Genomic DNA, 26,631 nt, shown 5'->3' with positions numbered 1-26,631 from the left:
GGATGCCTGTCTGTGCTGTCATCGCAAGCCTTCCCACAGCAAAGGCAGTAGGTCCCGCCCACGTCGTGGATATACAGGGAGGTGGCCTCTGTTATCTAAAGAGTTTAATGGCCTGCAGACCCGGTAGGCAGGGTGACCAAGCTGCCCTCCGAACCCAGGGAAGCTGGGAGCCCAGGGAAACTGCTCAGACCGGCCTTCTCCACGTCCCCCGCTGGAGGCACAGGAGAGGTGCACAGGGAGGGTGGTTGGCAGCGGAGGGTTGGGGCACTCAAACCTCTGTGTGCAGGCGGGGTTCCTGGCTGCATTTCTCGGGGCGGGGGGAGCCTGTTCCCAGGTACAGGTCTTAAACGTTGGGAGGGCAGGATGTGGGGTTCAGATCTTCGCCCCTGGGGGAGCAGCTCTGGTTTGACTCCTCCAGACTGTGGGCGGCGCCGGGAGTGGGTTCTGTGGCGAGATCATGTCCCGTCCCTTCTGCCTGTTAAGTGTGGGCCTTCCCTCATTCACCTAATGCAGTGGTCGGCAAACTGCGGCTCGCCAGCCACATGCGGCTCTTTGGCCCCTTGAGTGTGGCTCTTCCTAAGCCTCAGGAGTACCCTAATTAAGTTAATAACAATGTACCTACCTATATAGTTTAAGTTTAAAAAATTTGGCTCTCCAAAGAAATTTCAATCGTTGTCCTGTTGGTATTTGTCTCTGGTGACTAAGGAGTTTGCCGACCACTGGCCCTAATGCGAAGGAGTCCAGGTGTCAGCGGCTGATGCTCAGGGTGTTTCGGAGGAAGTTGTTTCATGTGTGGGGTTGGTTGTCTAGGTCTGTGTGTAGATTTGGTCTGAAGGGTCCTCTCACATCCCCATCTGGACACCCCCCAGCACACTGACTTCTAACTTAGGTCTGCGCGCGTGGTTGCAGGATCGCTGTGTCAGCTCCTAGCATCTCCCTGCACAGCGGGGAGAGGCCTCCTGGCTGCATGTTAAACAGGGAAGTACGCAGTTCACGCTGACTCATTCTGAAGACCCGAGTTCCCTCCGAGAGAGTTGGGAGGGAAGTGGATGTTTACTTAGCGACTCCTCCTGAGGGCCACTGCACCCCTGTGATTTGCATCAACCACCCCAACTGCCCAGCACGCAGGTGCTGTTCCTCCCACTCTACAGACAGGCACCCTCAGGTGTGCTCTCTCCGCAGGGCGCCAGGAGCAGCGCCCGGGGCCCACCATGCCAGGGGCAGGTCTCCCCCACCCGAGGGCCCGGGGGAGAAGCCCAGCGTCGGGGAGGCCCTGGGGTCCGAGCCCAGGACGGTCAGCAGGAGGTACCTGAGCTCCCTGAAGAACAAGCTGTCCAGTGGGGCCTGGAGGAAATCTTGCCAGCTCAGCAGCTGCCCCGAGCCAGGGACACAGGTGCCTGAGGGCTGGGGTAGAAGTGGGGAGCTGGGGTCCCCTCCACTGACCCCCGCCCCACACAGTCTCTCCCAGCCAGCGCCAGCACTTCCCCAGCTGGAAGCGAACCCCTCCCAGTTAAAGGCTTTTGATTAAGTGTCCAGCGTGTACCCCGATGCTGGGATTTCACGTACCCCTCTGTGCAGGCAGCTGTCAGGCCAGGTCAGCCAAGCTGAGACAGCTTAAGGGAACTGTCCAAGGCCGCACAGCTTGGAACAGTCTCCAACCTGTAAACCAGGTACCCTTCCCAGTGGGGCCTCAGTTTACCCACTGAAGGAGGCAACAATCCCATCTAGAAGCAGAGGTCAGTGCTAATTCCTGTCCTTAGACTGATCCCGGGAAGGTCACCTCCTTTCTCTGGGTTTCAGGGTCCTCGTCTGTGCAGTTCAAAGGCGAGGCTGCAAGATGCTTGGCCCTGGAGCCAGACTGCCCGGGCTCACTGCCCCCTCTTCTGCTTGCTAACTGTGCGACCGGGGGCCAGTCCTCTTAACCTCCCTGCACCTTAGCTTCCTCACTTGCAAATGGAGATGATGATCACAATAGTATGTCTGGTTATTAATCGCCACATAACAAACCACCCCAACACGCCGTTGCCGAATGGTTTATTCTTCCTTACAATTCTGTGGGTTGCCTGGAGTACCACTGGGTGGTTTTTCTATTGGTCTCGCTTGGGGTTTGTCCTAGTCACCCCGGCTGTCATAACACAATACCACAGCCTGGGTGACTGAAAGGACAGAAACGTATTTTCCCACAATTCTGGAGCTGGAAGTCCAAGGTCAAGGTGCCGCAGGGCTGGTTTCTGGTGAGGCCTCTCTCCCTGGCTTGCAGGTGGCTGTCTTCTTGCCATGGCCTTGCGTGGCCTCTTCTCTGTGCACTGCTTTCCTGTGTCGCTTCCTCTTCCTATTCAACACCAGTGGATGAGAGCCCTGCCTCAATTCACCTTAACTACCTCCTGAAAGGCTCTAAACAGTCACGTTAGAGGTTAGGGCTTCAACATATAGATTTGAGAGGGACATAACTTAGTCCATGACAGGGTCTGTCATGTGGCTGCAGTCAGATGGTAGCTGGGGCTGGACTGCCCCCAAAGCTCAACCCTCCAGCCTGGTGCCTGGCCAGCGATGGCCAGAGGTTGGGCTCAGCTGGGACGTGGCATAGTGGCCCCTGGCTCTGTCCGTAGAATTTCAGGGCTTCTCCTCCCCACGGGGTCTCTCCGCCAGGGCCACCAGACCTCCAGATGCACTGAGGGCATGAGTACTGGGAGGGCATGAATGCCAGGAGGGGCATCTTTAAAGACATGCCCCAGGTGCCCATCAGAGGAGACCAAGCTGTCCTCTCCTTCTCCCTCCAACACCCCCTGCAGGAGCCTGAGAAGAGGATCGTCCAGGAGCTGCTGGAGACTGAGCAGGCCTACGTGGCCCGCCTGCACCTGCTGGACCAGGCCAGTGGCTAGGACACCCCCACCTGAGCCCCAGCACCTGGTCTCCTCACCTCACCCCTGCTCTCCCTCCCGACCCACCTCACCAGAGCTGAGAGTTAGGACCCCTCGACCTGATTCTAGGAGGCCCGAGTCCTCTAACCCTGCTGGCTGGAGCAGGCAGAAACCAGGACAGCCCATCAGTGCCACTCCCCACTCCCCCCTTGGTGCCTGGCGCCTCCCTTGTGCCGAGTACCCACCAGCCAGTCCTTCCAGGCCCGCACAGCATCCTCACCCCAAGGCAAACATCCTCACCTATCATCCCTTCACACTTTCTTAAAGCGCCCAAGGCGAGGGGGTCCAATCACTGCACCCCAGTAGAAGCACCTTTAGGCTGGCAAAGTCTAAGACCCCGACAGCCCAGACTGGCCCATTTCTGACATTCATCAGCCGCCTGCCTTTGGCCAAGTCCGCGAGTCCCTAGGCCAGGGTTTGCCCATCTGTAAAGTGGCCGGAATACAGTCTTCCCTGCCTGTGTCGCCTGGGGTTGTTGGGAGGATGCGGGGGATTAGGGAGGTGAGAGCACTCAGTAAGCGGGAGCTTGACCTGGGGCCTGGCGAGTCCCCCCAGGCTGCCGGGGGCTCCCTCTCTGCGCGGGCCCCCTGACCCTGTGGCGGCTGCAGGTGTTCTTCCAGGAGCTGCTGGAGGAGGCCCGTAGCAGCAAGGCCTTCCCCGAGGACGTGGTCCGGCTCATCTTCTCCAACATCTCCTCCATCTACCAGTTCCACGCGCAGTTCTTCCTCCCAGAGCTCCAGCGGCGGCTGGATGACTGGTGAGGTCCACCAGGAGCCCCAAGTCCCCCGACCACAGCCCCGGGGCCTGGTCGGGGTGCCGCCCCCAGGGCCCTGGCTGTGTGGCCAGGAGGGTCTCCTGCTCTGCGCTCACTGTCCCCACTGCACAGTGAGGGGCTTGGATGAATGAGCCCTGGGTGTGTGTGTCCTGGGAAGGGATGGACCAGGCCTCACTAGGCTGGGTGACTTAGGAGGCGGGACTAACCTTCCTCCATGCCCGGCCGGGGGCTTTCTGCCTGTTCACTCATTTAATCTTCAGATCAGCCCCCTGTGTGATGGGGGCATCGTAGTTATGCAAGAAACCCTCTTTGTTTTCAGAAGTGACCACTCAGGTATCTGGTGGTAAAATTACTTGCTTTATGTATTTTGCCAAAGAAATGCCACAATGTCTGGAATGTCCTTTAAGATTCTTCAGCAAAGAAGGATGTTCGTGATTGTTCAATCCAGTGATGAGTATGTAGTTCATTGTTGTATTCTTTTGACTTTATACGTATTTTTAAAGTCAACGCTCCGAGGTCACCTGCCATCATTTTCACTTTTCCAGATGGGAAAACTGAGCTATAGAGAGGCTAGTTGACTTGCCCATGAAACTCAGCTAGAACAAGAGGCAGCTAGACTAAGAGACGCAGCTGGGAATCACACGCAGATGGGCCAGCTCCCGACTGCTCTGCTTTTTTAAAAAATATATATATATATTTTATTGATTCTTTACAGAGAGGAAGGGAGAGGGATAGAGAGTTAGAAACATCAATGAGAGAGAAGCATCGACCAGCTGCCTCCTGCACACCCCCTCCTGGGGATGTGCCCACAACCAAGGTACATGCCCTTGACTGGAATCGAACCTGGGACCTTTCAGTCCCCAGGCCGACGCTCTATCCAGTGAGCCAAACCGGCTAGGGCTGCTCTGCTCTTATAGTTCCTGGGTTGCATGGCCTTCAGGCCCTTCCACGGGCGACCCTGGACGAGTTCTTCCCCTGGGTCCCAGTTTCCTCCTCCGAGCAGGGCTGCGAGACTGAGTGAGAGGAGGCGTGCAGTGCCTGGCAGGCGGCCCTCATTACTGTCACAGGAACAAGTACCCAGTGGGTACTGAACACCCATCCTGGGCCTGGCCGGTGCTGGCCTTTGGGGGAGCCCAGTCCGTGGGAGAGAACACGCCCCCCCTCACACACGTGTGGGATGACACGGCCCATGACTGCACCCAGAAGTGCAGTGGGAAGGCTGCTTTGGCGGGTCAGGGGCCGGCCTCACCTACCTGCCCGGAGGGAGAGGAGGTCTTCAGGCCGCGGGCCAGACTGGGCGCCCCTCCCGCAGGTCAGCCACCCCCCGCATCGGGGATGTGATCCAGAAACTGGCCCCCTTCCTGAAGATGTACAGCGAGTATGTCAAGAACTTCGAGCGAGCCGCGGAGCTGCTGGCCACCTGGACTGACAAGTCTCCCCGCTTCCAGGAGGTTCTCACTCGAATTCAGGTGAGCTTGGCGGGGGCGGGGCAGTGGCTGCGTTTCCCCAGCGATCTGGGGCACCTCCCGGCTCAGCCTTCCCTCGATTCCCTCGCCCCTCCCGCTCTCACCCCACACTCTTCCTCTCCTTATCCCTCCCCAAGAGCAGCGAGGCCTCGGGCAGCCTGACCCTGCAGCACCACATGCTGGAACCTGTGCAGAGAATCCCACGCTACGAGCTGCTGCTCAAGGAGTACGTCCAGAAGCTGCCAGCCCAGGCCCCGGACCGGGCTGATGCCCAGAGTGAGGACATGCCCGGGGCACCCAGGGATGGGGAGGCCGCGCTGCTCCCATATAGTCACTGAGCACCTGCTAAAATGTTATAATGGCATCAGCCATCAACCATTGGTACTTGGTAGACATTACTATACCATTCGCTATTTTTTGTTGTTGTTAACACTCACCTGAGGATATTTTTCCATTGATTTTTAGAGAGAATGGAAGGGAGGTAGGGAGGGGGAGAAAGAGAGAAACGTCAATGTGAGAGAGACACATGGATTGGTTGCCTCACGCACATGCCCCAACCCGGGGCGGGGGATTGAACCTGCAACCCAGGTACGTGCCCTTGACCAAGAATCAAACCCGCGGCCCTTCGGTGTGAGTGCCGATGCTCTAACCACTTAGCCACACTGGCCAGGACCCACTAGCCATATTTTGCAGGCAAGGACATTGAGGTCCAGAGAGGTTAAGTGACTTGCTCGATGTCACACAGCCAGAAAGGGGCGGAGCGGGGCTTTGAAGCCAGGCCTTTCCAGTGCCCCCCTGGGTCGGGGGAGCAGTGGGAGAGACAGACGCCGGCCGCCTGAGCCCCGTCTTGCGGTGGCTCCCAGCTCTCCAGCCAGGAGGGAGTGGCCCCCATGGCCAGCTCAGGGCCCTGCCTCAGCCTCCAGCCGGATTTTCAGGGGATAACTCTGGTTCTGTCCCGCCCCCCAGAAGCCCTCGACTTGATCTTCTCAGCCGCGCAACACTCCAATGCAGCCATCAAGGAGATGGTGAGCAGCCCCGCCCGCAGGGGAGGGGGCAGGGGGGCCCCTGGGGCCCTGCCTCCTCCTTCCTGCCGCTCTCAGCCTCCCCAGCCCACCCAGGTCTCTGCATCCACGCATCCCCTGGTCCCTCACCCCCTCGCCCCCTCGCCCCCTGTCCCAGAAGGAGGTGGGCCCTGCGCGTGACTGAGGGTACACCGTCCCCAGGAGCGGCTGCAGGACCTGTGGGAAGTGTACCAGCGCCTGGGCCTGGAGGACGACATCGTGGACCCGTCCAACGCCCTGCTCCGCGAGGGCCCCGTGCTCAAGATCTCCTTCCGCCGCAGAGACCCCACGGAGCGCTACCTTTTCCTGGTAGGGGAGGCGGGGTGTCACACCGCGGGTCCTGCCCAGGCTCTCGGCAGTACCTCCGGGAGGAGCAGGGAAGAGCCTGCTGACCCGTCCGCTGCTGTGGCACCAGCGGCCTCCGGACAAGTGCCGCCTCCGGGCCTGGGGGCTCCCAGCTGCAGGGTGTCCCTGACACGCCCCGGGGAGCCACAGCGTCGGCATCTGAACCCAGACCCTTTGTCTCCGAAGCCCGTGGTGTGATCTGTGCTCTAGGCAGCACAGCAGGGCGTTTAGGTTAGCTACTAGGAGGAACTGCCTGGTTGGCACCGGAGACCGGGAAGCTGGTCCTGCCTGGTGGGCGGGGTTCATAAAGCTCCTGCCCCCCTAAGCCCTGAGAAAGGCCTCCCAGGTTTCTGGCTCTGCTGTGGCCCCTGGATGCCCACTGGCAGGGCAGCCGTTGGATTCGGGGCCAGAGAACCCCTTCCTCCCCACGCGTGACATCCTGGGAGCTGGCCCAGAGCGTGGCCAGAGGGGCAGGGACCGTGGCGCTGGGGCCCCTCAGGGAGCCCGCCTGGCCGTCTCCCGCCCCCACTGCACACGCCCGTGCTGTGTCTCCTGCAGTTCAACAACATGCTGCTCTACTGCGTGCCTAGGGTCATCCAGGTGGGCGCCCACTTCCAGGTGCGGACCCGCATCGACGTGGCCGGCATGAAGGTGAGAGGCGCCCCAGCACTGTCAGGCTGCACCCCGAGGGGGGGCCCAAGTGGAGGGGTGAGCAGGAGGGGCCCACCGGTTCTCAGTCCAGGAACCCAGGCCTGGCAGGGCCCAAGCCAGCGAGGATGTGGGAAATTTGGGGTTAGAGCTGCCCATCGGGGCTCCCAGCCCTCCTGCCAGGGCCCTTCCAGTCCCCATGGGCCTTTGGGGTTCCCCCCTGCCCCAGCAGGTGTCACTTGGCTTTCCCCACTGTGTGCATGAGTCCCTGGGGGTCTGGTTAAAATGCGGGTTCTGACTCAGTGGCGGGGGGTGGGGGGGTGGTTTCTAGCCAGCTCCCGGGCAATGCTGACACTGCAGGTCCACAGGCCACACTGAGTAGCAAGGGGCCACACCGTCATGTCCCCATGCAGAGATGGCCTCAGCGTCGGTGACAGCGCCCGCTGACGGCGGTCACCGTGGGCCGGCCCTGCTTCATCCCCCCAGGTCCTCACAGCAGCCCTGAGAGGTGGGGCTCTTATTGTCCCCGGCCTTTGCGGGTTTAAAAATCTTTTTAAAAATAATGATTTTATTACTTTAAGAATATAGATAATACACATGCCAAAATCAAACAGTATGAAGAATACATGCAATGCAAAGTCCCCTCCCCAGGCCTCCCCTAAGTCCCTTCCTGGGGGCAGCCTAGGCCTCGTGGGGGGGCCTGCCGGTGGTCTTTGCGTACGAACGAGCACTGTAATCACTATTGCTCCCTTTTGTTTCGCATAAACAGCGGAACTGCCTTCCACACACACTGTTCTGCACTTTGCTTGTTGGACTAATCCTGGTTCTGGAGACCAATGTGTGGGGCGCACCTGAGGTGCGAGTCTTGCTTTTGCTCGGCTGCGTAGTGTCCCGGGGCGTGGTGAGCTGGGAGTCACTCGGCCAGGCCTCTACTGAGCGGCGTTTAGGTCGTTTGCAGTTGTCAGTCTCTGCAAATGAGTTGAATAACTGTGTGCATTTGGCTGTGTGTGAGTGTATCTGTAGTTAATTCTATTTTTAAGAATAAGGCGACACGCCCTCGCTGGTTTGGCTCAATAGATAGAGCGGCGGCCTGTGGACCGAAGGGTCCCTGGTTCGATTCCGGTCAAGGGCGCACGCCCAGGGTTCCAGGAGTGATCGCCAGTAGGGGGCGTGCAGGAGGCAGCCAATCAATGATCCTTTCTCATCATTGGTGTTTCTAGGTCTCTCTCTTTCCCTCTCCCTTCCTCTCTGAAATCAATAAAGGTATATTAAAAAAGAATAAGGCAGTAGCCCTGGCCTATGTGGCCCAATCGGTTGGAGCATTGTCCCACGCACCAAAGAGTGGTGTATTCGATTCCCGGTCAGGGCACATACCCACGTTTCAGATTCCATCCCTGGTTGGGGCCTGAATGGGTGGTGGCTGTTAGATGTTTCTCTCCCACATTGATGTCTGTCTGTCTTTCTGCCTCTCCCTCTCCCTTCTTCTCTATAAAATAATTTCTAAGTCAAAAATAGTTTAAAAAAATAAGGCAGTAAACTCTGATCCATACAGACAATGGAATATTTTTCAGTGATAAGAAGAAGTGAGCTATCAATCCATGAAAAGACATGGGTAAACATGAATGCCTGACTATGTGAAAGAAGCAGCCTGAAAAGGCAAATACTAACTATATGACACGGAAAGGCAAACAATGGAGACAGTAGAAGGACCAGGAGTTGCCAGGTGGTGGGGGGAGAGAGGGACGAGTAGGCAGAGCACAGAGGATGTTTAGGGCACTGAAAGTATTTTGCATGATATGATAATGGTAGGTACATGTCATTACCCATTTTTCCAAACCCATAGAATGTACAACACCAACCATGAACCCTGACGTAAACTACGAACCTTAGGTGTGTCCATGTGGGTTCATTGATGGTAGGTAATGAATGCTCCACCCTGGGGTGGGGGTTGATAATAGGGGAGGCTGTGCATGTGTGGAGGCAGGGCTATATGGGAATTCTCTGTACCTTCCTCTCGATTTTGCTGTGAACTTAAAACTGTTCTAAAAATTGTCTTTTAAAAAAATAAGGAGACCAAGCCCCAGAAAAGTTAAGTGGCTTGCTTGGGGTCAGACCAGGATTGAAGATTCAGGTATAACAGAGTCCAGAGCCCCTGTACCGAATTGCCTTACTACACTGGTTCCTATTAAGGCTTCAACCCAGAGGGATAAAGCTTATGGCAGAATTGCAGGCACAGTGGCAGAAATGGTGGGGAACCTTCTTGATCACTCCTCTCTGATCCCTCCTGAGTTCAGGTGTGTCCTGAGGGCTGGGGATGGAGGAAGCATGTGCAGGTGTGTTTGTTTTTACAAAAATTTTCAATATATTCAATATTATTTTAGTATTTATATTCATTTCAGGTGTACAGCACAGAATGTGTACACATTATAGTGGTTAGACAATCATATACTCTGCAAAGTGTTCCTTCCAATATTTTCAATATGCACCTGACACTATATATAGTTATTACAATACTAGAGGACCAGTGCACGAATTTATGCACCAGTGGGGTTCCTTGGCCTGGCCTGTGGGATCAGGCCAAAACTGGGTCTTTGACATCTCTCGAGGGGTCCTGGATTCCAAGAGGGTGCAGGCCAGGCCGAGGGACCCCACTGGTGCACAATTGAGGCCGGGGAGGAACAGGGGAGGTTGGCCAGCGGGAGGACTCCAGGGCATGTCCAGCCCATCTCGCTCAGTCCCCATCCGCCAGACCCCAGTAGCAAGCTAACTTACTGGTCAGAATGTCTGCCCCCTGGTGGTCAGTGTGCATCATAGCGACTGGTTGACCAGTTGATTGTCTGCCCCCTGGTGGTCAGTGCATGTCACAGCGAGTGGTTGAGTGGCCTTAGCATATTATTAGCATATTATGCTTTGACCAGACAACCAGACACTTAGCATATTAAGCTTTTATTATATAGGATTATTATACTTCATATCCCCATGACTATTTTGTAACTATCAATTTGTACTTCTTGCCCTAGCTGGTTTGGCTCAGTGGATAGAGCATCGGCCTGTGGACTGAAGGATCCCGGGTTTGATTCCAGTCAAGGGCACATGCCCAGGTTGCAGGCTCAATCCCCAGTAGGGGGTGTGCAGGAGGCAGCTGATCAATGATTCTCTCTCATCATTGATGTTTCTCTCTCTCTCTCCCTCTCTCTTCCTCTCTGAAATCAATAAAAAATATATATTAAAAAAATTTGTACTTCTTTAGAACAATTTTTTTTTATTAATCCTCACCTGAGGATATTTTTTCCATTGATTTTTGGAGAGAGTGGCAGGGAAGGGGGAAAAGATGGAGAGAAAGAGAGAGAGAATGAGCAAGCGAGAGAGAGAAACATCGATGTGAGAGAGACACATTGACCAGTTGCCTCCTGTATGTGCCCTGACTGGGGGCCTGGGATTGAACCTGCAACCCTGATACATGCCCTTGACCAGGAATCCACCTTGAGATCTTTCAGCGCGCAGGCTGATGCTCTAATCACTGAGTCACACTGTCCAGGGACATTTGTACTTTTTTTAAAAAGCAAATTCACTTTTTTAAAAAAAAGATTTTTATTTTTAGAGAGAGAGAAAGGGAGAGGGATAGAGAGGTAGAAACAATGAGAGAGAAACATCGAACAGCTGCCTTCTGCATGCCCCCCACTGGGGATCGAGCCTGCAACCTGGGTATGTGCTCTAACCGGTGATCAGACTGGTGACGTCTTGGTTCATGGGTCGACGCTCAACCACTGAGCCACACCGGCTTGGGCCCATTTGTGCTTCTTAATCCCTTCATCTTTTCACCTAGTCCAGTGATGGCGAGCCTTTTGAGCTCGGTGTGTCAGCATTTTGAAAAATCCTAACTTAACTCTGGTGCCGTGTCACATATAGAAATTTTTTGATATTTGCAACCATAGTAAAACAAAGACTTATACATATATATTTTTAAAATATATTTTATTGATTTTTTACAGAGAGGAAGGGAGAGGGATAGAGAGTTAGAAACATCGATGAGAGAAGAACATCAATCAGCTGCCTCCTGCACACCTCCTACCGGGGATGTGCCCGCAACCAAGGTACATGCCCTTGGCCGGAATCGAACCTGGGACCTTTCAGTCCGCAGGCCGATGCTCTATCCACTGAGCCAAGCTGGTTAGGGCAAGACTTATATATTTTTTTAAAATATATTTTTATTGATTTTTTACAGAGAGGAAGGGAGAGGGATAGAGAATCAGAAACATCGATGAGAGAGAAACATCGACCAGCTGCCTCCTGCACATCTCCTACTAGGGATGTGCCCACAACCAAGGTATATGCCCTTGACCGGAATCGAACCTGGGACCCTTCAGTCCGCAGGCCGACGCTCTATCCACTGAGCCAAACCGGTTAGGGCAAGACTTATATTTTTGATATTTATTTTATATATTTAAATGCCATTTTACAAAGAAAAATCAACCAAAAAACTGAGTTCGCGTGTCACCTCTGACACGCATGTCATAGGTTCGCCATCACTGACCTAGGCCCTCAACTCCCTCCCCTCTGGCAGCCATCAGTCTGCTCTCTGTATTTATGACTCTGTTTCAAATTTGTTCATTTATTTTGTTCTTTAGATTCTACATACAAGTGAAATCATATGGTAGTTGTCTTTTTCCGACTGACTTATTTCACTTAGTGTAATACCCTTTAGGTCTAGCCATGCTGTGGCAGATGGAGGGATTCATTCTTTTTTGTAGCTGAGTAATATCTAATTGTGTACATGTACCACAGCATTTTTATCCACTCACCTCCTGATGGGCAGTTGGGCTGCTTCTAGGCCTTACCTATTGTAAATAGCGCTGCTGTGAAATAGGGGTGCATATATTCTTTCGGATTAGTGTTTTGAGTTTTTTAAATATATATATGCCCAGAAGTGGAATTGCTAAGTCATAATGCAGTTCCAGTTTTAATTTTTTGAGGCCCCTCCATACTGTTCTCCATAGTGGCTGCACCAATCTGCAGTCCCACCAACAGTGCATGAGGGTTCCCTTTTCTCCACATCCTCGCCAGCACTTGTCGTTTGTTGATTTATTGATGACAGCCATTCTGGCAGGTGTGAGGTGCTATCTCACTGGTTTTAATTTGCATCTCTCTGATGATCAGTGATGTTGAGCATTTTTCATATGTCTATTGGCCAATTATATGTCCTCTTTGGAGAAATGTTCAGGTCCTCTTTGTGTTGAGTTGTCGGAGTTCTTTATAAATTTTGGATATTAACCCCTTATCAGATATATCATTGGCAAATATGTTCTCCCATTCAGTAGGTTGTTTTGTTTTGTTGATGGTTTCCTTTGCTGTGCAAAAACTTTTTAGTTTGATGTAGTTTCATTTGTTTATTTTTCTTTTGTTTCCCTTGCCTGAGGAGATATAGCAGAAAAATATTGCTAAGAGAGATTGTGGGTAACCGATATAAGGTTGAGCCTCGGACTGACCTGCTGGCAAAGTCACAAACAAGTCCCAGCATAGAGGGCTCAGTCCCCTTAGCATAATTAAGCTTGACCTTATAACGCTCCCTAGATCTTACCTGGGAAGCTAATGGGCTGACGGAAGTGCAGGAAGTGTAACTATGGTCAAAACAAGTGAAACTCACAAGAACAGTGTAACTATGGTAACCACTACTTTGTTTACCTCTGACTATAAAATGGTTGGTGGGGCCTGAGCACCGGTGGAAGTCCTTCCTCTTGAGTTGGACTTACCCGCCTGGCCCCCCAATATTCCCAAATTATCTCTTGTCTTTTCTCTTTCATTTGTGTGCGGCTCCTCTTCCAGATCCTGAACCCTGAACCATGTGGGACGTGGAGGGAAACATTTACAACAAGAGATGTCAGAGATTTTACTGCCTGTTTTCTTCTAGGAATTTTATGGTTTCAAGTGTTACGTTTGTCTAATTCATTTTGAGTGTATTCTTGTGTATGATGTAAGAAGGTGGTCTAGTTTCATTTTTTTGCATGTATCTGTCCAATTTCCCAACATGATTTATTGAAGAGACTGTCTTTATCCCATTGTATGCTTTTGCCTCCTTTGTCAAATATTAATTAACCATAGAGGCCTGGGTTTATTTCTGGGCTCTGTATTCTGCTTCATGGATCTATATGTCTGCTTTTATGCTTGTACTATGCTGCTTTGGTTACTATGGCTTTGTAGTATAGTTTGATTTCAGTCAGTGTGGTTCCTCCAGCTTTGTTCTTCTTTCTCAAGATTGCTGTGGCTATTGGGGGTCTTTTTTTAGTTCCATATAAATTTTTGGATTATTTATTCTAGTTCTGTGAAGTATGCCATTAGTATTTTTATAAGAATTTCATTGAATCTATAGATTTAGGTAGTATGGACATTTTAATGATGTTAATTCTTCCTATCCATGAGCACAATATATTTATTTATATCTTCTTCAATTTCTTTTTTCAGTGTTTTATAATGTTTCAAGTACAGGTCTTTTACCTCCTTGGTTAAATTTAGTCTTAGGTACGTTTTAATGCAATTGTAAATGGGATTGTTTTCTTAGTTTCCCTGCTTGCCCTTTCTGATAGCTCATTATTGGTGTATAAAAATGCAACCAATTTCTGAATATTTATTTTGTATCCTGCTCCTTTACTGGATTCCTTTATCAGTTTTAGTAGCCTTTTGGTGGAATCTTTAGGTTTCTCTCTCTATATATCAGTATTATGTCATCTGCAAATAATGACAACTTTACTTCTTTCCGATTTGGATATCTTTTAATTCCTCTTCTTGTCTGATTGAGTGGCTAGGTAGGACTTACAGTACTATGTTGAATAAGAGTGGTAAAGCCCTAGATCAGCAGTTCTCAACCTGTGGGTCGCGGCCCCTTTGGCGATCGAACGACCCTTTCACAGGGGTCGCCTAAGACCATCCTGCATATCAGATATTTACACTACGATTCATAACAGTAGCAGCATTACAGTTATGAAGTAGCAACGAAAATAATTTTATGGTTGGGTCACAACATCAGGAACTGTATTTAAAGGGCCGGAAGGTTGAGAACCACTGCCCTAGATCAAGCATGTCAAACTCGAGGCATGAGTTTGACATGCTCAATGGTTTGGCTCATTGGCTAGAGCATTGGCCCTTGGACAGAAGGGTTGCGGGTTCGATTCTGGTTGAGAGCATGTGCTTCTGATGGTCAGGGCATGTGCAGAAGGCAACCAATTGATGTGTCTATCTCACCAATTGATGTGTCTTGCTCACGATGTCTCTCCTGCCTTTCACTCTCTCTCTCTCAAAAAAAAAAGTGGTGCCCGGTCAGCGGTGTGGCTCAGTGATTGAACATCGACCTATGAACCAGGAGATCCCGGTTCAATTCTCAGTGAGGGCACATGCCAGCTTGTGGGCTCCATCCCCAGTAGGGGGCGTGCAGGAGGCAGCTAATTGATGATTCTCTCTCATCATTGATGTTTCTATCCCTCTCTCCCTCTTCTTTCCTCTATGAAGTTAATAAAATATATTTTTTTAAAAAGAAAAGATATTTTTAAAATACATCCCTATCTTGTTGTGATATTAAGGGAAACACTTTTAACTTCTCCCCATTGAGTATGATGTTAGATGTGTTTGTCATATATGGCCTTTGTTATGTTAAAGTATGCTCCCTCTGTTCCCACTTTGCTGAGTTTTTATCATAAAGGGTGCTGAATTTTGTCAGATGCTTTTTCTGCATCTATTGATATCTATTGATCATATCTATTGGTATGACCATATGATTTTAATCCTTCAATTTGCTGATATTGCACCAACCTTGCATCCCTGGAATAAATCCCATATGGTCATGGTGTGTTATCTTTTGAATGTATTGCTGGATCCGATTTGCTAATATTTTGTTGAGGATTTTCCCATCTATGTCCATCAGGGATGCTGGCCTATAATTTTCTTTCTTTGTGGTGTCTTTATCTGGGTTTGGATTAGGATAATGCTGGCGCATGTGCAGGCTTGTATTTCTGGGTGCCTTGGTGAGTGAGACCGAGAAAGGCAGGTTTGTGAGGAGTTATATAGACAGACAAATGGAGACGGGCAGCCCTGTCTTCGGATTGGCAGAAGCCCAGGCATAGAAAAGAAGAGGCAGAGACCGACAGAGAGAAAAGCCAAGAAACACAGAGACTAAAAGAGTCATCAGAAAAAGTACATAGCGACGGGGCTGAGACTCAGACACTTCGGGCTCATCGGCCAGCGTGTGCCAGTCCGGAGAGCGAGTTCCTCACAGGGCGTTCTGTGCTCCAGCAGCCACACCCTCTCCTGGATGGCACAGGCCTGGCAGGCGCAGAGCCGGCCACCCTCCCGCGTCTGCGTGGGAACCATTTTCTGAGCCTGAGGTTTGGAGGCAGGTCTGGCCTTCAGCCACCACGATGCTCCCATTGGCCTACGGCCCCTGGCCTCCTCCTCCTGGATGTCAGGGAGGACCGCTCTCAGCAGCTGACTGTCCCCGAGGTCCGACTGGGTCCTGACGCTGTGCCCTCCTGCCCAGGGCCAGCCCGGGAAGCAGGAGGATGTGAGACACTCCCCAGGGTCTCCATGCACAGCTGGGAAGGCGTGCACGGTGGGGCACACCTCATCCACAGCCACCCGCACAGACGGAGTATGCACCACCCTCCTTGGCCAGCAGAGGGCAGTCAAGTATCTTGTTCCAACCAAACCTGATCATTATGCCCGTCTGCCAACAGATGTCAGTAAGGTGTTTTGAGGAAGCCATGTCTTGTGCTAATTGACACAGAGGGGCCTGACCCAGCCCAGACTTGGGGGAGGTGGAGACTGGGATCAGGAAGGTGTCCTCTAGAAGCCTCCATCCTGCCTCGGCAAAGGCAGGTGGTCCTGGACCCCCAGGTCAGGAGCTGCCCATTTCTATGAAAAGCATCGGATTTCTTCCTACCTCTGGACTGCAAACCGTGGGCTTCTCCCTTCTTTGCCCTCTCCCCTCGCCCTCACCAATTAGTCCTGGAGTCTGGCCAGGTCTCCTGATATTGTCCCCCAGTAGGAATTCTTCCTGCCCCCCAGGTGCAGGCAGGCCTCCACCACTCAGGGCACCCCTCCCTGGCCGGCCTTTGGGACTACTGGTTTGTCCCATTTCCCCCCAAAGCAGCCCTTCGTCCCTTACACACAGCTGCAGAGTGACTGCCCAACACCCCTTCCCACCTGAGCGTCTCCATTTATAAACTCTCGGAGCTTCCCGGTGGCCCAGAGTGTCAGTCCAATCACATCAGGCCGTTACCAGGGAGGCCGACTGGCTCTGTGGGCCCGGAGGGTAGCCCGGGCCTAGCGTGGGGAAGGGTGTTCCCAGGGCCATGCTCTCTGGGATGTGGTGAGCCGCCCTGAAAGGTCACACATGGCAGGGGGCCAGCCAGATGGGTTCAATGACAACAGAGTTCCCCAGGCCAGGGCTCCTGGGGTCCAAGTCTGTCTCGGAGCTCCCCCGTGTGACTCCACACACTGGGAGAGGACCGTGCTTACAGGACTCGGGGTTGGCTGGAAACAGCTGTTCTTCCATTTTATCCTTGGGGGCCAAAAACCCAAGTTTGAATCCTCATTCTGTCAGTGAGATGCTGTGTGCCCTCAGGCAGGTCTCTTGCCCTCTCTGAGTCTCCATTTCCTCATCTCCTAAATGAGGATGATGATACCTGCCTCCCAAGATTGCTGTGAAGATTTTAACTTTTTATTATGAACATTTAAAAATATATTTTTTAATTGATTTTAGAGAGGAAGGGAGAGGGAGAGAGAGAAACATCAATCATGAGAGAAAATATACTCATCACCAGGCTTCAGCAATTGCCAACTCAGGGCCAGTCTTGTTTGCTCAGCATTCCACTTCTTATTTCACCTGTAAGTACTTCAGTATGTCTCTGTCAGAGATAAAAACTTTTTTTTTTTTTTTGCCTAAAAGATGACAACAGTACCATTATCGCCTCTGACAAATTTATAACAATTATTTAATAATATTAAGATCCTTCGGTTTTCCTTGATAATCTCATGTCTTCTCACAGCTGATCTGTTTGAATCATTTGTGATATGCTTCTTACGTCCCTTTTAATCCATTACACTTCCCTTTCCCACTTTTTTCCTCATTTATTTATTGAAAAATCAGATAATTTCTCTGGTGGAGATTCTCATAGCCTGGATGTTGCTGTCTGCACCTCTGTGGTGTCATTTAACATGACCCACGGGCTCACGTATTTCTTGTAAACTGGCAGATAACCCAGAGACCTAAGCGGAGTCAGCTGTGCAGGGAGCCTGCAGCTGGAGAGAGACAGTGACGCTGCCCTCGGGAGGCACAGAAGGGCTGAGTGTTAGGGTGCTCAGTGGGTTCAGCGTTTCATGGATGGAGTGAGAACGTGTATGGAGAGCTCTGAACTCGTGGCCTTACTGAGTAAGGTCTCTGATTGGTGGCTTTCACAACGGCCTTGGGACCCTGGGCAAGAGGATGGTGAAAGGCAAGGAGTTGATCGCCCGGTTCTTGGATCCATTTGAGGTGGTTCTGCGTGATCCATGAGTTGGGTAACCAATTCCTTCATTCGCTGTATGGGGTAGAGCAGTGGTTCTCAACCTTCCTAATGCCGCGACCCTTTAATACAGTTCCTCATGTTGTGGTGACCCCCAATTTCATTGTTACAAATTGAACATAATTAAAGCATCGTGATTAATCACAAAAACAATATGTAATTATATATGTGTTTTCCGGTGGTCTTAGGCGACCCCTGTGAAAGGGTCGTTCGACCCCCAAAGAGGTCGCGACCCACAGGTTAAGAACCGCTAGGGTAGAGGGTCTTATCTAGGCCCTAGGTCTGCTCTGGCAAAAGCTGTGTCCCCAAGCCCGATTTGTGACCCAGTTTCCATTTCTGGTGAGTCATTTGTCAGGAACTGTCACCCCTCCCTCACTTTGGGCCAACTGAGCTGCTGCTAAACTTCCAGGAGCCACAGCGGCCTTCGCTTGGCTCCGAGGGACCAGGGAGGGATGAGCCAGCTCCCAGCCCTGTCCCTGGCGGCGGCATGGCCCCTGGGGCACAGTCCCCATCCCTCCACCCCAGCGTGCCTGGCGGGCGCGGGGCAAGTCTGAACGCCCTCCCTGTATCCGAGCAGGTGCGCGAGCTGACGGACGCCGAGTTCCCGCACTCCTTCCTGGTGTCCGGGAAGCAGCGCACCCTGCAGCTGCAGGCCAGGTGGGCGGGGTGGGTGCGGGCGGGGTGGGGGGGGGGCGGGGAAGTGGGAGGGCCCATCTCAACACCGTGTTCACTTTCCGAGCAGGTCCCAGGAAGAAATGATTTCTTGGATGCAGGTATCAGACCAACCCAGGGCCCCTGGGATTCTGACCCACCACCCAGGCGGAGGGGGAGGGAGGGGGGAGGCGCATGCCTGGGCGGGGCGGGGCGGGCGGGTTTTGTGCGGTGCCCCGCTGCTCCCTGCTCTTCCTCTGGAGCTGCCCGGTGGCAGTTGGAGTCACACCTGAGTTAGAATTTTGCTGCCTCTCACTGTCTAGCTGGGTGGCCTGGAACAAGTCAGTCCACACCCCTGCGCCTCAGTGTTCACATCTGTAGTCTGGGGGTGATGGTTTCTCTCCTGGAGTCAGCCCGTGTGCGCTGAGTATCCAGCGCCCAGCAGCTCTCAGCAGTGTCTGCCGAGTGTGTGGATGGATGGACCGATGAATAAGCCCCCCTGTCCCCCCTTTAACGACTCCCTTGCCCCCTCCCCAGGCCTGCCAAGCAGCTATTGACCAAATCGAGAAGCGGAATGAAACCTTCAAGGCTGCGGTGCAGGGCCCCGAGGGAGCCGCCCAGGGCCAGGAGGTAAGGAAGACTTAGTGTTCCTCCTGGAGCCGCCAGCCTGGAGCTGCCAGCCTGGAGCCGCCAGCCTCCCCAGGCAGCTCTGAGGGCAGGGGTGTCACCCAGGAGTGATTTGAAGGGACCGGGGAAGCCACCCACCCCAGCAGCACCCTGTCAGAGACTCAGTGCCAGACGTTCCCACCAGCAAACAATCCCCTTGGCAGCCTCCAGGCACCTAACCCCAGGGAGGCCTCAGCCTCCTCCAGGCCCCTAGCCCCAGGGAGGGCTCAGCCTCCTCCAGGCACCCAGCCCCAGGGAGGGCTCAGCCTCCTCCAGGCACCCAGCCCCAGGGAGGGCTCAGCCTCCTCCAGGCACCCAGCCCCAGAGAGGGCTCAGCCTCCTCCAGGCACCCAGCCCCAGGGAGGGCTCAGCCTCCTCCAGGCACCCAGCCCCAGGGAGGGCTCAGCCTCCTCCAGGCACCTAGCCTCAGGGAGGGCTCAGTCTCCTCCAGGCACCTAGCCCCAGGGAGGGCTCAGCCTCCTCCAGGCACCCAGCCCCAGGGAGGGCTCAGCCTCCTCCAGGCACCTAGCCCCAGGGAGGGCTCAGCCTCCTCCAGGCACCTAGCCCCAGGGAGGGCTCAGTCTCCTCCAGGCACCCAGCCCCAGGGAGGGCTCAGTCTCCTCCAGGCACCCAGCCCCAGGGAGGGCTCAGCCTCCTCCAGGCACCTAGCCCCAGGGAGGGCTCAGTCTCCTCCAGGCACCTAGCCTCAGGGAGGGCTCAGCCTCCTCCAGGCACCCAGCCCCAGGGAGGGCTCAGCCTCCTCCAGGCACCTAGCCCCAGGGAGGGCTCAGTCTCCTCCAGGCACCTAGCCCAGGGAGGGCTCAGCCTCCTCCAGGCACCTAACCCCAGGAGGGCTCAGTCTCCTCCAGGCACCTAGCCCAGGGAGGGCTCAGTCTCCTCCAGGCACCCAGCCCAGGGAGGGCTCAGTCTCCTCCAGGCACCTAGCCCCAGGGAGGGCTCAGTCTCCTCCAGGCACCCAGCCCCAGGGAGGGCTCAGCCTTGCTGCCTGGCTGGGCGGGGCTGGGGGTGCAGGTTTGGGTTAAAAGCACCTGAGAAAAGTAAGCCCCGGGGAAGGTGGAGGCAGGAGGGGTGGGTCAGGGAGAGGGTGACTCCTTTCAGACCTGAGCTCTGAACGCTGGCTTGCTGGGGGGCTGTGTGGAGTCACTAGACCGCTCTGGGCCTCAGTTTGCTCACCTGTGAAACGGAACGATAGTAACTGAGCTGCCTGCGGCCTCGCCCGTTCAGTCCGCTCCCGGGGGGAGGCACTGGGAAGCCCACACGAATCTCGCCAAGCAGGTGGGGAGGGCCCGGGCTCCGGAGTGGGCAAAAGAGGGTGATGAAGTGCCCGCCCTGCTGCCCCCAGCTGCAGTCGGAGGAGCTGGGCCTGCGGGCGCCACAGTGGGTCCGGGACAACATGGTGACCATGTGCATGCGCTGCCAGGAGCCCTTCAACGCCCTGACGCGCCGCCGCCACCACTGCCGGGCTTGCGGCTACGTAAGTGCCCCTGCCAGCACCCCTGCCGGCACCCCCTCCCTGCCAACTAGCCCGCTCCAACCAGTGCAGCCCAGAGGTGTTGGCATGAGCTGCGCCAGGCGTGGGAGGGGCCTGTCTGGACCTCACAGCGCCCACCGGTGAAGCAGGACCCGCATCCTCCCCCTAAACTATGTGCTCAGGACACTCCCCAAAGTGACCCTATTACTCACCTGCTCCCTTACCATTTCCCGAGGCCCCCAGACCCTGCACCGGGACATGGTCTCCAGTGTCAGGGGGAGGGGCATGCAAGCCCCAGCCCTTCTCCGGCCTTGCACCCACCTCGTCAGCCCCACGCCTGTAACAACGCCCTCGTCCTCTCCTCATGACTCGCTTCACTAGCTGTCCTCTCCGCTCCGCTCCTTCCAAGCCCTCAGCACTGCAGCATCTGAGTTCTGTAGCTAACTCTCCCGCCCAGCTCCGGCCTCAGCTTCCTCACCTGTGCAGTGGGGATGGTAATGCCTGCCTCCAGGGCGGTAGTGAGGCCTGGACTAAGGAAGGCGCCCCTTCCCTCTCCTCCTCCTTTTCTCCCTCCCCCAGGGCTCAGGCCCCTCAGAGGAGCGAGTCACAGGTGCAGGAGGAAGGGGCCTGGCCCTCCAGGCAGAGCTCACCGGGCTGTGTGACACCTGCCGCACTGAGCTGCTCTCTGCTGACATCACAGCCACACCCCCCCCCCTTCTCTCTGCAAACAGAGAAGCGGACCTTAGTCTTAATGAACTCTGGGGATGGGGACCGGAGGCCAGCTGGGCAGGCTGGGTCAGGGAGGTGTCCCCGAATGGTGTTAAAGTGCAATCAGAACACAGAGCGAACGTCTAGGACTGGGACACACCTGTGTGGAGACTGAAGAGAGTTACATCCCGGATCCGGGGATTAGCCACTGTTCTCGGTGATTCACGTCTGTAAATAAGACTTGAGTCCATTCACACTTGGGATGTAGTAAGTAGTTCCTAAAAAAATATTTAAAGTAGTTAAGAAGTACAAACAGGCACGGAGGATAATATAACAACCCGGAGGCAGGTACATGGGAGCAATAAAATATTCTGACAACGAAATGAAATGTATGATCCTGGATCCTGGATCAGAAACAGAAGCAGCTCCGGAGGTGGTTGCTGGGACACGGAGGGGCGGGGCTTGCTGGGAGCCGCGCCTACATAATGACATTGTGTCCATGTGAAACCTCCTGGCAGTGAGTGTAGGCAGGAGCGTGCTCTAGCTCCTGGGAGATCCCAGCTGCATAATTAAGGGTGAGGCGTCACGATGACTATAATTTACATTCAAATGGTTCAGAAAAAATAAAACACACATATACAGAGAGAGGTAACGCAGATGTGGCAAGAATGTTAACAGTTGGGGAATGGGTGGTGGGGGAGTATCATTGAATTATTCTTTCACCTTGGCTGCAGGTTTGAAATTTTTCAAAATGAAAAGTTGGAGGAGGAGAAAAGAAATACACACTAATAACATTTAACAATTAAATCCCAATAATAAAATAAAATACTCCCAAGGTAGTCGAAGCCCCCAGTGTGCGGATGTGAGGTGCCCTTGGCCCGGCGAGGGTTCCTCCCGCCCGGGATACCTTTGTGCTGCGTGAGTCATCCTCTCGGTGGTTGGGTGCCCAGTTTCTGTCTCCCGCCTGCCAGACGGGAATCCTGGCGAGGGCGGGGCCCTCCGGCCCCCGCTGAGCTGGGCACACCCAGGGGCTCACTGCGGAATAGCCCTCTCCCTCCCCTCTCTCTCTTTTGCCCTCATTTCCAAGCCCACATCCTGGACACACAGTGGCACCCCAGTCTTCCTGGAAGTCACGTCCTGTAGCACCCCGAGTTTTTTTCGAGCCTCATCATGCCTCTTCCACCCGGTCGCCCCAGGCCTGATCCACGTGGCCTTCTTGGGGCCTCTCCGTGGTGGAGTAACCAGGGCAGGTCTTCCTGGCAAAACAACCAGCCGTCATTTCTGTACGGGAACAGGCTTGGTTTCTGGGATTGAGCGGAATGCAAAATTTGCATGAATCTTACATCTAAACTGGGGAAGGACATGTCCTGTTAGTAGAGGGCCAGTTGCAGCCAGTGAGCTGTGCGGCCCTGGCAAGTGGCCGCCCCTCTGGCTACACCGAGTTCCCTGTGAGGCGAGGACAGAGGCCCCGCCTGGCTGCTGGGAGCGGGAGTGGGGTGGCAGAGGGGACTGAGAGCACCGGGAGAAGGGAATCAGGTGCAGGAGTGCAGGGAAGCGCTGGGATTGACAGCTGCCTGCACTCAGGGCATCTGGAGGGGGGAGAAGCCGGGCACGGGCACCGTCAGAGGCACCCGGCGTCAGCCCCCGGCTGGGGAGGCCCAGTCTGAGCTCTCCTCCTGCTGCGGGCTGCGGGCAGCAGGCTCTCCGCCCGCGCAGGGATGCCCCTCTGCCTGCCTTCCTCTCTGAGCCTCGCCTTTCTTCCTCCTGCCCCTCCCCAACCACCCCCCCCTCCCCCACTCCCCGCCAAGGTACCACATGGTCCTCCCGCCTCACCCAAGGCCACGCCCCCCCCCTCCCTCAGGTGGTGTGCGCCAGGTGCTCCGACTACCGGGCTGAGCTCAAATATGACGCCAACAGGCCCAACCGCGTCTGCCTCCGCTGCTACACTTTCCTCACCGGCCACGTGCTCCCTGAGGACAAGGAGGACAAGAGGCGGGGCATCCTGGAGGTGAGGGCGCCATCCTCCGTGCAGCCAAGGGCTGTGGGGGCTGCCACGCGCGGGCACTGTCCTGGGCGGGGAGGAAAGGCCCGCCTGGCCACATTCTCCCTCCTCCCTCTGCCCACGACACCCCCTCCTGCCCCTCCCCCAGCAGCCTGCTGTCCCCAGAGGAAAGCAGCTTTGGGTCCAGGCTGTCGCCCAGGCTCTGCCACCTTCCCTGTGTCCCCACCCAGTGACCGCACAGCCTCTCCCGATAGTCCCTGTTCACGTCCCCAGCAGATGAAGAGAGCGGGGGTACCGATTCCATTTTACAGATGGGGAAACCGAGGCTCCAGGTCAGGGTCTCACTGCTGGGAAGAGGCAGATGGGAGACGCCATTCTAACCAGAAGGGACTCAGGGACCTGTCTCATGGGAACCCAGGCCCCAAGCAGCGACTTGCCCGCGGTCACCCAGTGAGTTAGGAGCCAGCGCCATGGCCTCCCCACAGCCGTCCTCGCAGCTGCCCTCGGGCCTGGCTGAGCGGCTCAGCCCCCAGGCCCTCCCAGCTGCTCCCTCGCTGCTGGGCAGCACCTGTGGGCGCCAGCTGGATTCAGCTTCGTGCTACAGACACAGTGTGACCTGGCCTGGCACAGTGTGCCCTCTGCCCCCCTCACTAGAGGCCAGTGGGCATCCCACTGCCCCTGGGAGGGGAGAAGACCAGCCTATTCCAGCCGAACACAGCTCCCGGGCTTCCAGCTGGTTCCTTTCCATGGGCATCTGCTTGCCTTCCAACCCTCCCCACTGTGCTAGGTCCAGCCCCCGTCACGCCCTCGCTGACCATTAGGCAACACAGCCCGCCCCTGGAGAGAGGGGAGGGCCAGCCCCTTCTCAGGCCCTAATTGTGTTCCCTGGGGGAACTTTCAGGTGAAAAGCCCCCCAGCACCTGCCCCAGTTCAGGCTGACCAGGGTTTGACCAGCTCTGCCACTGGCCAGCTGGTGACCACAGGCCCATGATGGCACCTCTCTGAGCCTCAGGGACCAAGAACTGCCCTGCAGGGTGGCTGCAGGACCGGAAACAGTGACTGTCCAGCTCCCAGAGCGACGCGGTCACACAGCGGGCTCTGTCCTCTGGTTGTAGAAAGGGTCCGCGGCGGGGGCCGAGCGGAGCCTCATGAGCAGCTTCCTGCAGCTCGTCGGGGACAAGTGGGGCAAGAGCAGCACCCGGGGCTGGTGTGTGATCCCCCGGGACGACCCCCTCGTGCTCTACATCTATGCGGCCCCCCAGGTAATGCCCCCGCCTGCCCCCAGGCCTGGGCCTTCTCACAGCATGTGGGGTGGGGGAGGGGATGTTGTTGGCCCCATAGCTCAGATTTGGAGACTGAGGCCCAATGCGGACATAGTTCTCTGGAGCCACAGGATTAGTGGCTTTCAAGGCTGGGCCCAGACTCCAGGGCACAACTGCTTTGTCCTCAAGGGGCAGCCAATTCTCCTTCCCCTGATGCCCTCCCGCCAGCCCTCCTCCCTCCCGGGTCTGTGGGAAGTGGGGCAGGTGTGTGACCGTCTGAGGCAGCGGGGCTGCATGGGAGGACCGCGGCCCACGGCTCTCTCCTCCCTCCCAGGACATCCGGGCTCACACCTCCATCCCCCTGCTGGGCTACCAGGTGACCACGGGGCCCCAGGGGGACCCCCGAGTCTTCCAGCTGCAGCAGTCCGGCCAGCTGTACACCTTCAAGGCCGACACCGAGGAGCTGCGGGGCCGCTGGGTGAAGGCCATGGAGCGGGCGGCCAGCGGCTGGAGCCCGGCGACCCCGAGGACGGGGACCTGTCTGACTGAGCCCAGCGGCCGCTCTCCCGCTCAGCCTGGCTCCTGCCACGGCTGCCCCGTGGCCTCTGACCACCACCCCACGCTGAGCCCAGTCGCTCTCTAGTTACCGGTGCCCAGGCCGTGTGTCCCGATTTGGTGACCGAGCCTCCTGGTTTGCCCAGCGCTGGGACATGGCCTTTCAGTGGTAAAGCCGGAATGTCCGAGGTCACCGGGCGGCTGGTCACCAGTGTGGTTCTCACCTTGGGCTGCACGTTAGTATCACCTGGGGTCTTTCAAACAGACCCCTAGAAATATAACAATAAACTAAAAATTGGAAATGCCACCGCCTGTAGCCGTCACCAAAGGCTTCTGACTTCCTTGGTCTGGGATGGGAGGCACAGGTGTGTTTCAGGAGCACCCACGGGAGTCTCACGTGCAGCCTGGCCTCCCCGATGGGGCGGAGAGAGAGCAAGGCCCCTGGCTGAGCACCTATCGAGTGCCAGGTGTGATGGTCAGCAGCAGCAGCACCATCACCACCATCATCAGCACCTGCTGGGCCAGGCGCTGTGCTGGGAGCCTGACATGGATGCTCTCCTTTCACCCTCAGGAGTAATCACCCCATTTTCCTGGTGGGACACTGAGCCTTGGAGCGGTTTCATCCCTGGCTCAGGGTCACACAGCCGGTGGGTGCCAGGGCCAGGCGCTAGCCTGGTGCACGCAGATCAAGGCTCTCCCAGGCAGCAGAGCAATAGAGCAAAGCCAAGGGGGGAAGACAGGAGGGGCGAGGTGGGTGGAGGAGGGGAGGCAGGCACCTCTCTTAGGCCCCCTGGCTGGGAGGTGAGGCTGCTTTTTCATAAGGAGCCACTAGGGGGTGGCAGTGGTCAGCAGGCCACCTGCAGCGGCCCCAGCCTGGGCCCGGACACCCTCAGCCACTTCCACCAGGTCCAGACGCTGCCAGCTCCTGCCCTTGAGGATGGCGGACAGTCAAGTCGTAGATCTTTGCCCATTTCTAGGCCCAGCACTCTGCCTGCTCCCAACCGGAAGCTGCCTGCCTCCTGGAGGGTGTTTTAAAGCCCCAGAACACCTCTGGGGACCAGGCTGGCCACAGGCCCATCCCCTCATTCAACAGTCTCTGTCGAGCATCTTCTGTGAGCCCAACGCGGCTGCTGTACTGGGGATGCAGCAGTCAGCGAGGCAGACGAAAAGTTCTGCTTTCGTGGAGTGTAGCTTCTAGTCGGGGAGCTAATCAACAGCAGAAATATGTAAATGTGGAGCATATCCGGTGTGACAAGTGCTTACATATGGTGACGAACCATCCTGGACTTTCCTAGTTTTACAACCCAAAGTCTCAAGTCCCAGGAAACCCCGAAGCTCCAGACAAACCAGGATGGTTGGCCTCCCTCGTGGAAGAAGAAAAAGTAAAAGGGGAATGAGGGAGAATGGTGTGTGTGCGTGTGCGTGTGCGTGTGCATGTGCGTGTGCGTGTGCGTGTGCGTGTTTAAAAGGAATATCAAGGAAGGCCTCACTGAGAAGTTAATGTTTGAAAACAACCTCAAGGAAGGAAA

At 55.3% G+C, this 26,631-nt stretch overlaps 1 protein-coding gene across 1 annotated transcript; it reads left to right on the top strand.

Moving 5' to 3' along the window:
* Positions 1 to 1,182: 1,182 nt before the first annotated feature.
* On the top strand, positions 1,183 to 25,409 carry FGD2 (FYVE, RhoGEF and PH domain containing 2; the record flags this gene model as incomplete). Its single annotated transcript, XM_006104396.3, is given in 16 exon segments — positions 1,183 to 1,393; positions 2,793 to 2,870; positions 3,530 to 3,678; positions 5,009 to 5,165; positions 5,300 to 5,438; positions 6,129 to 6,187; positions 6,386 to 6,532; positions 7,127 to 7,219; positions 18,344 to 18,423; positions 18,509 to 18,539; positions 18,955 to 19,047; positions 20,447 to 20,578; positions 23,145 to 23,291; positions 24,401 to 24,547; positions 24,882 to 25,065; positions 25,068 to 25,409. Coding segments are annotated over 16 exon segments (1,876 nt in total), but the record flags the coding sequence as incomplete, so codon positions are not given.
* Between the last annotated feature and the right edge of the window lie 1,222 nt (positions 25,410 to 26,631).

Source organism: Myotis lucifugus, unplaced genomic scaffold (genome assembly GCF_000147115.1).
Source record: "Myotis lucifugus unplaced genomic scaffold, Myoluc2.0 scaffold_564, whole genome shotgun sequence".
Classification (NCBI taxonomy): domain Eukaryota; kingdom Metazoa; phylum Chordata; class Mammalia; order Chiroptera; family Vespertilionidae; genus Myotis; species Myotis lucifugus.
The sequence above is the reverse complement of the archived record's forward strand: the minus strand, read 5'-3'. Positions and strand labels throughout refer to the sequence as shown.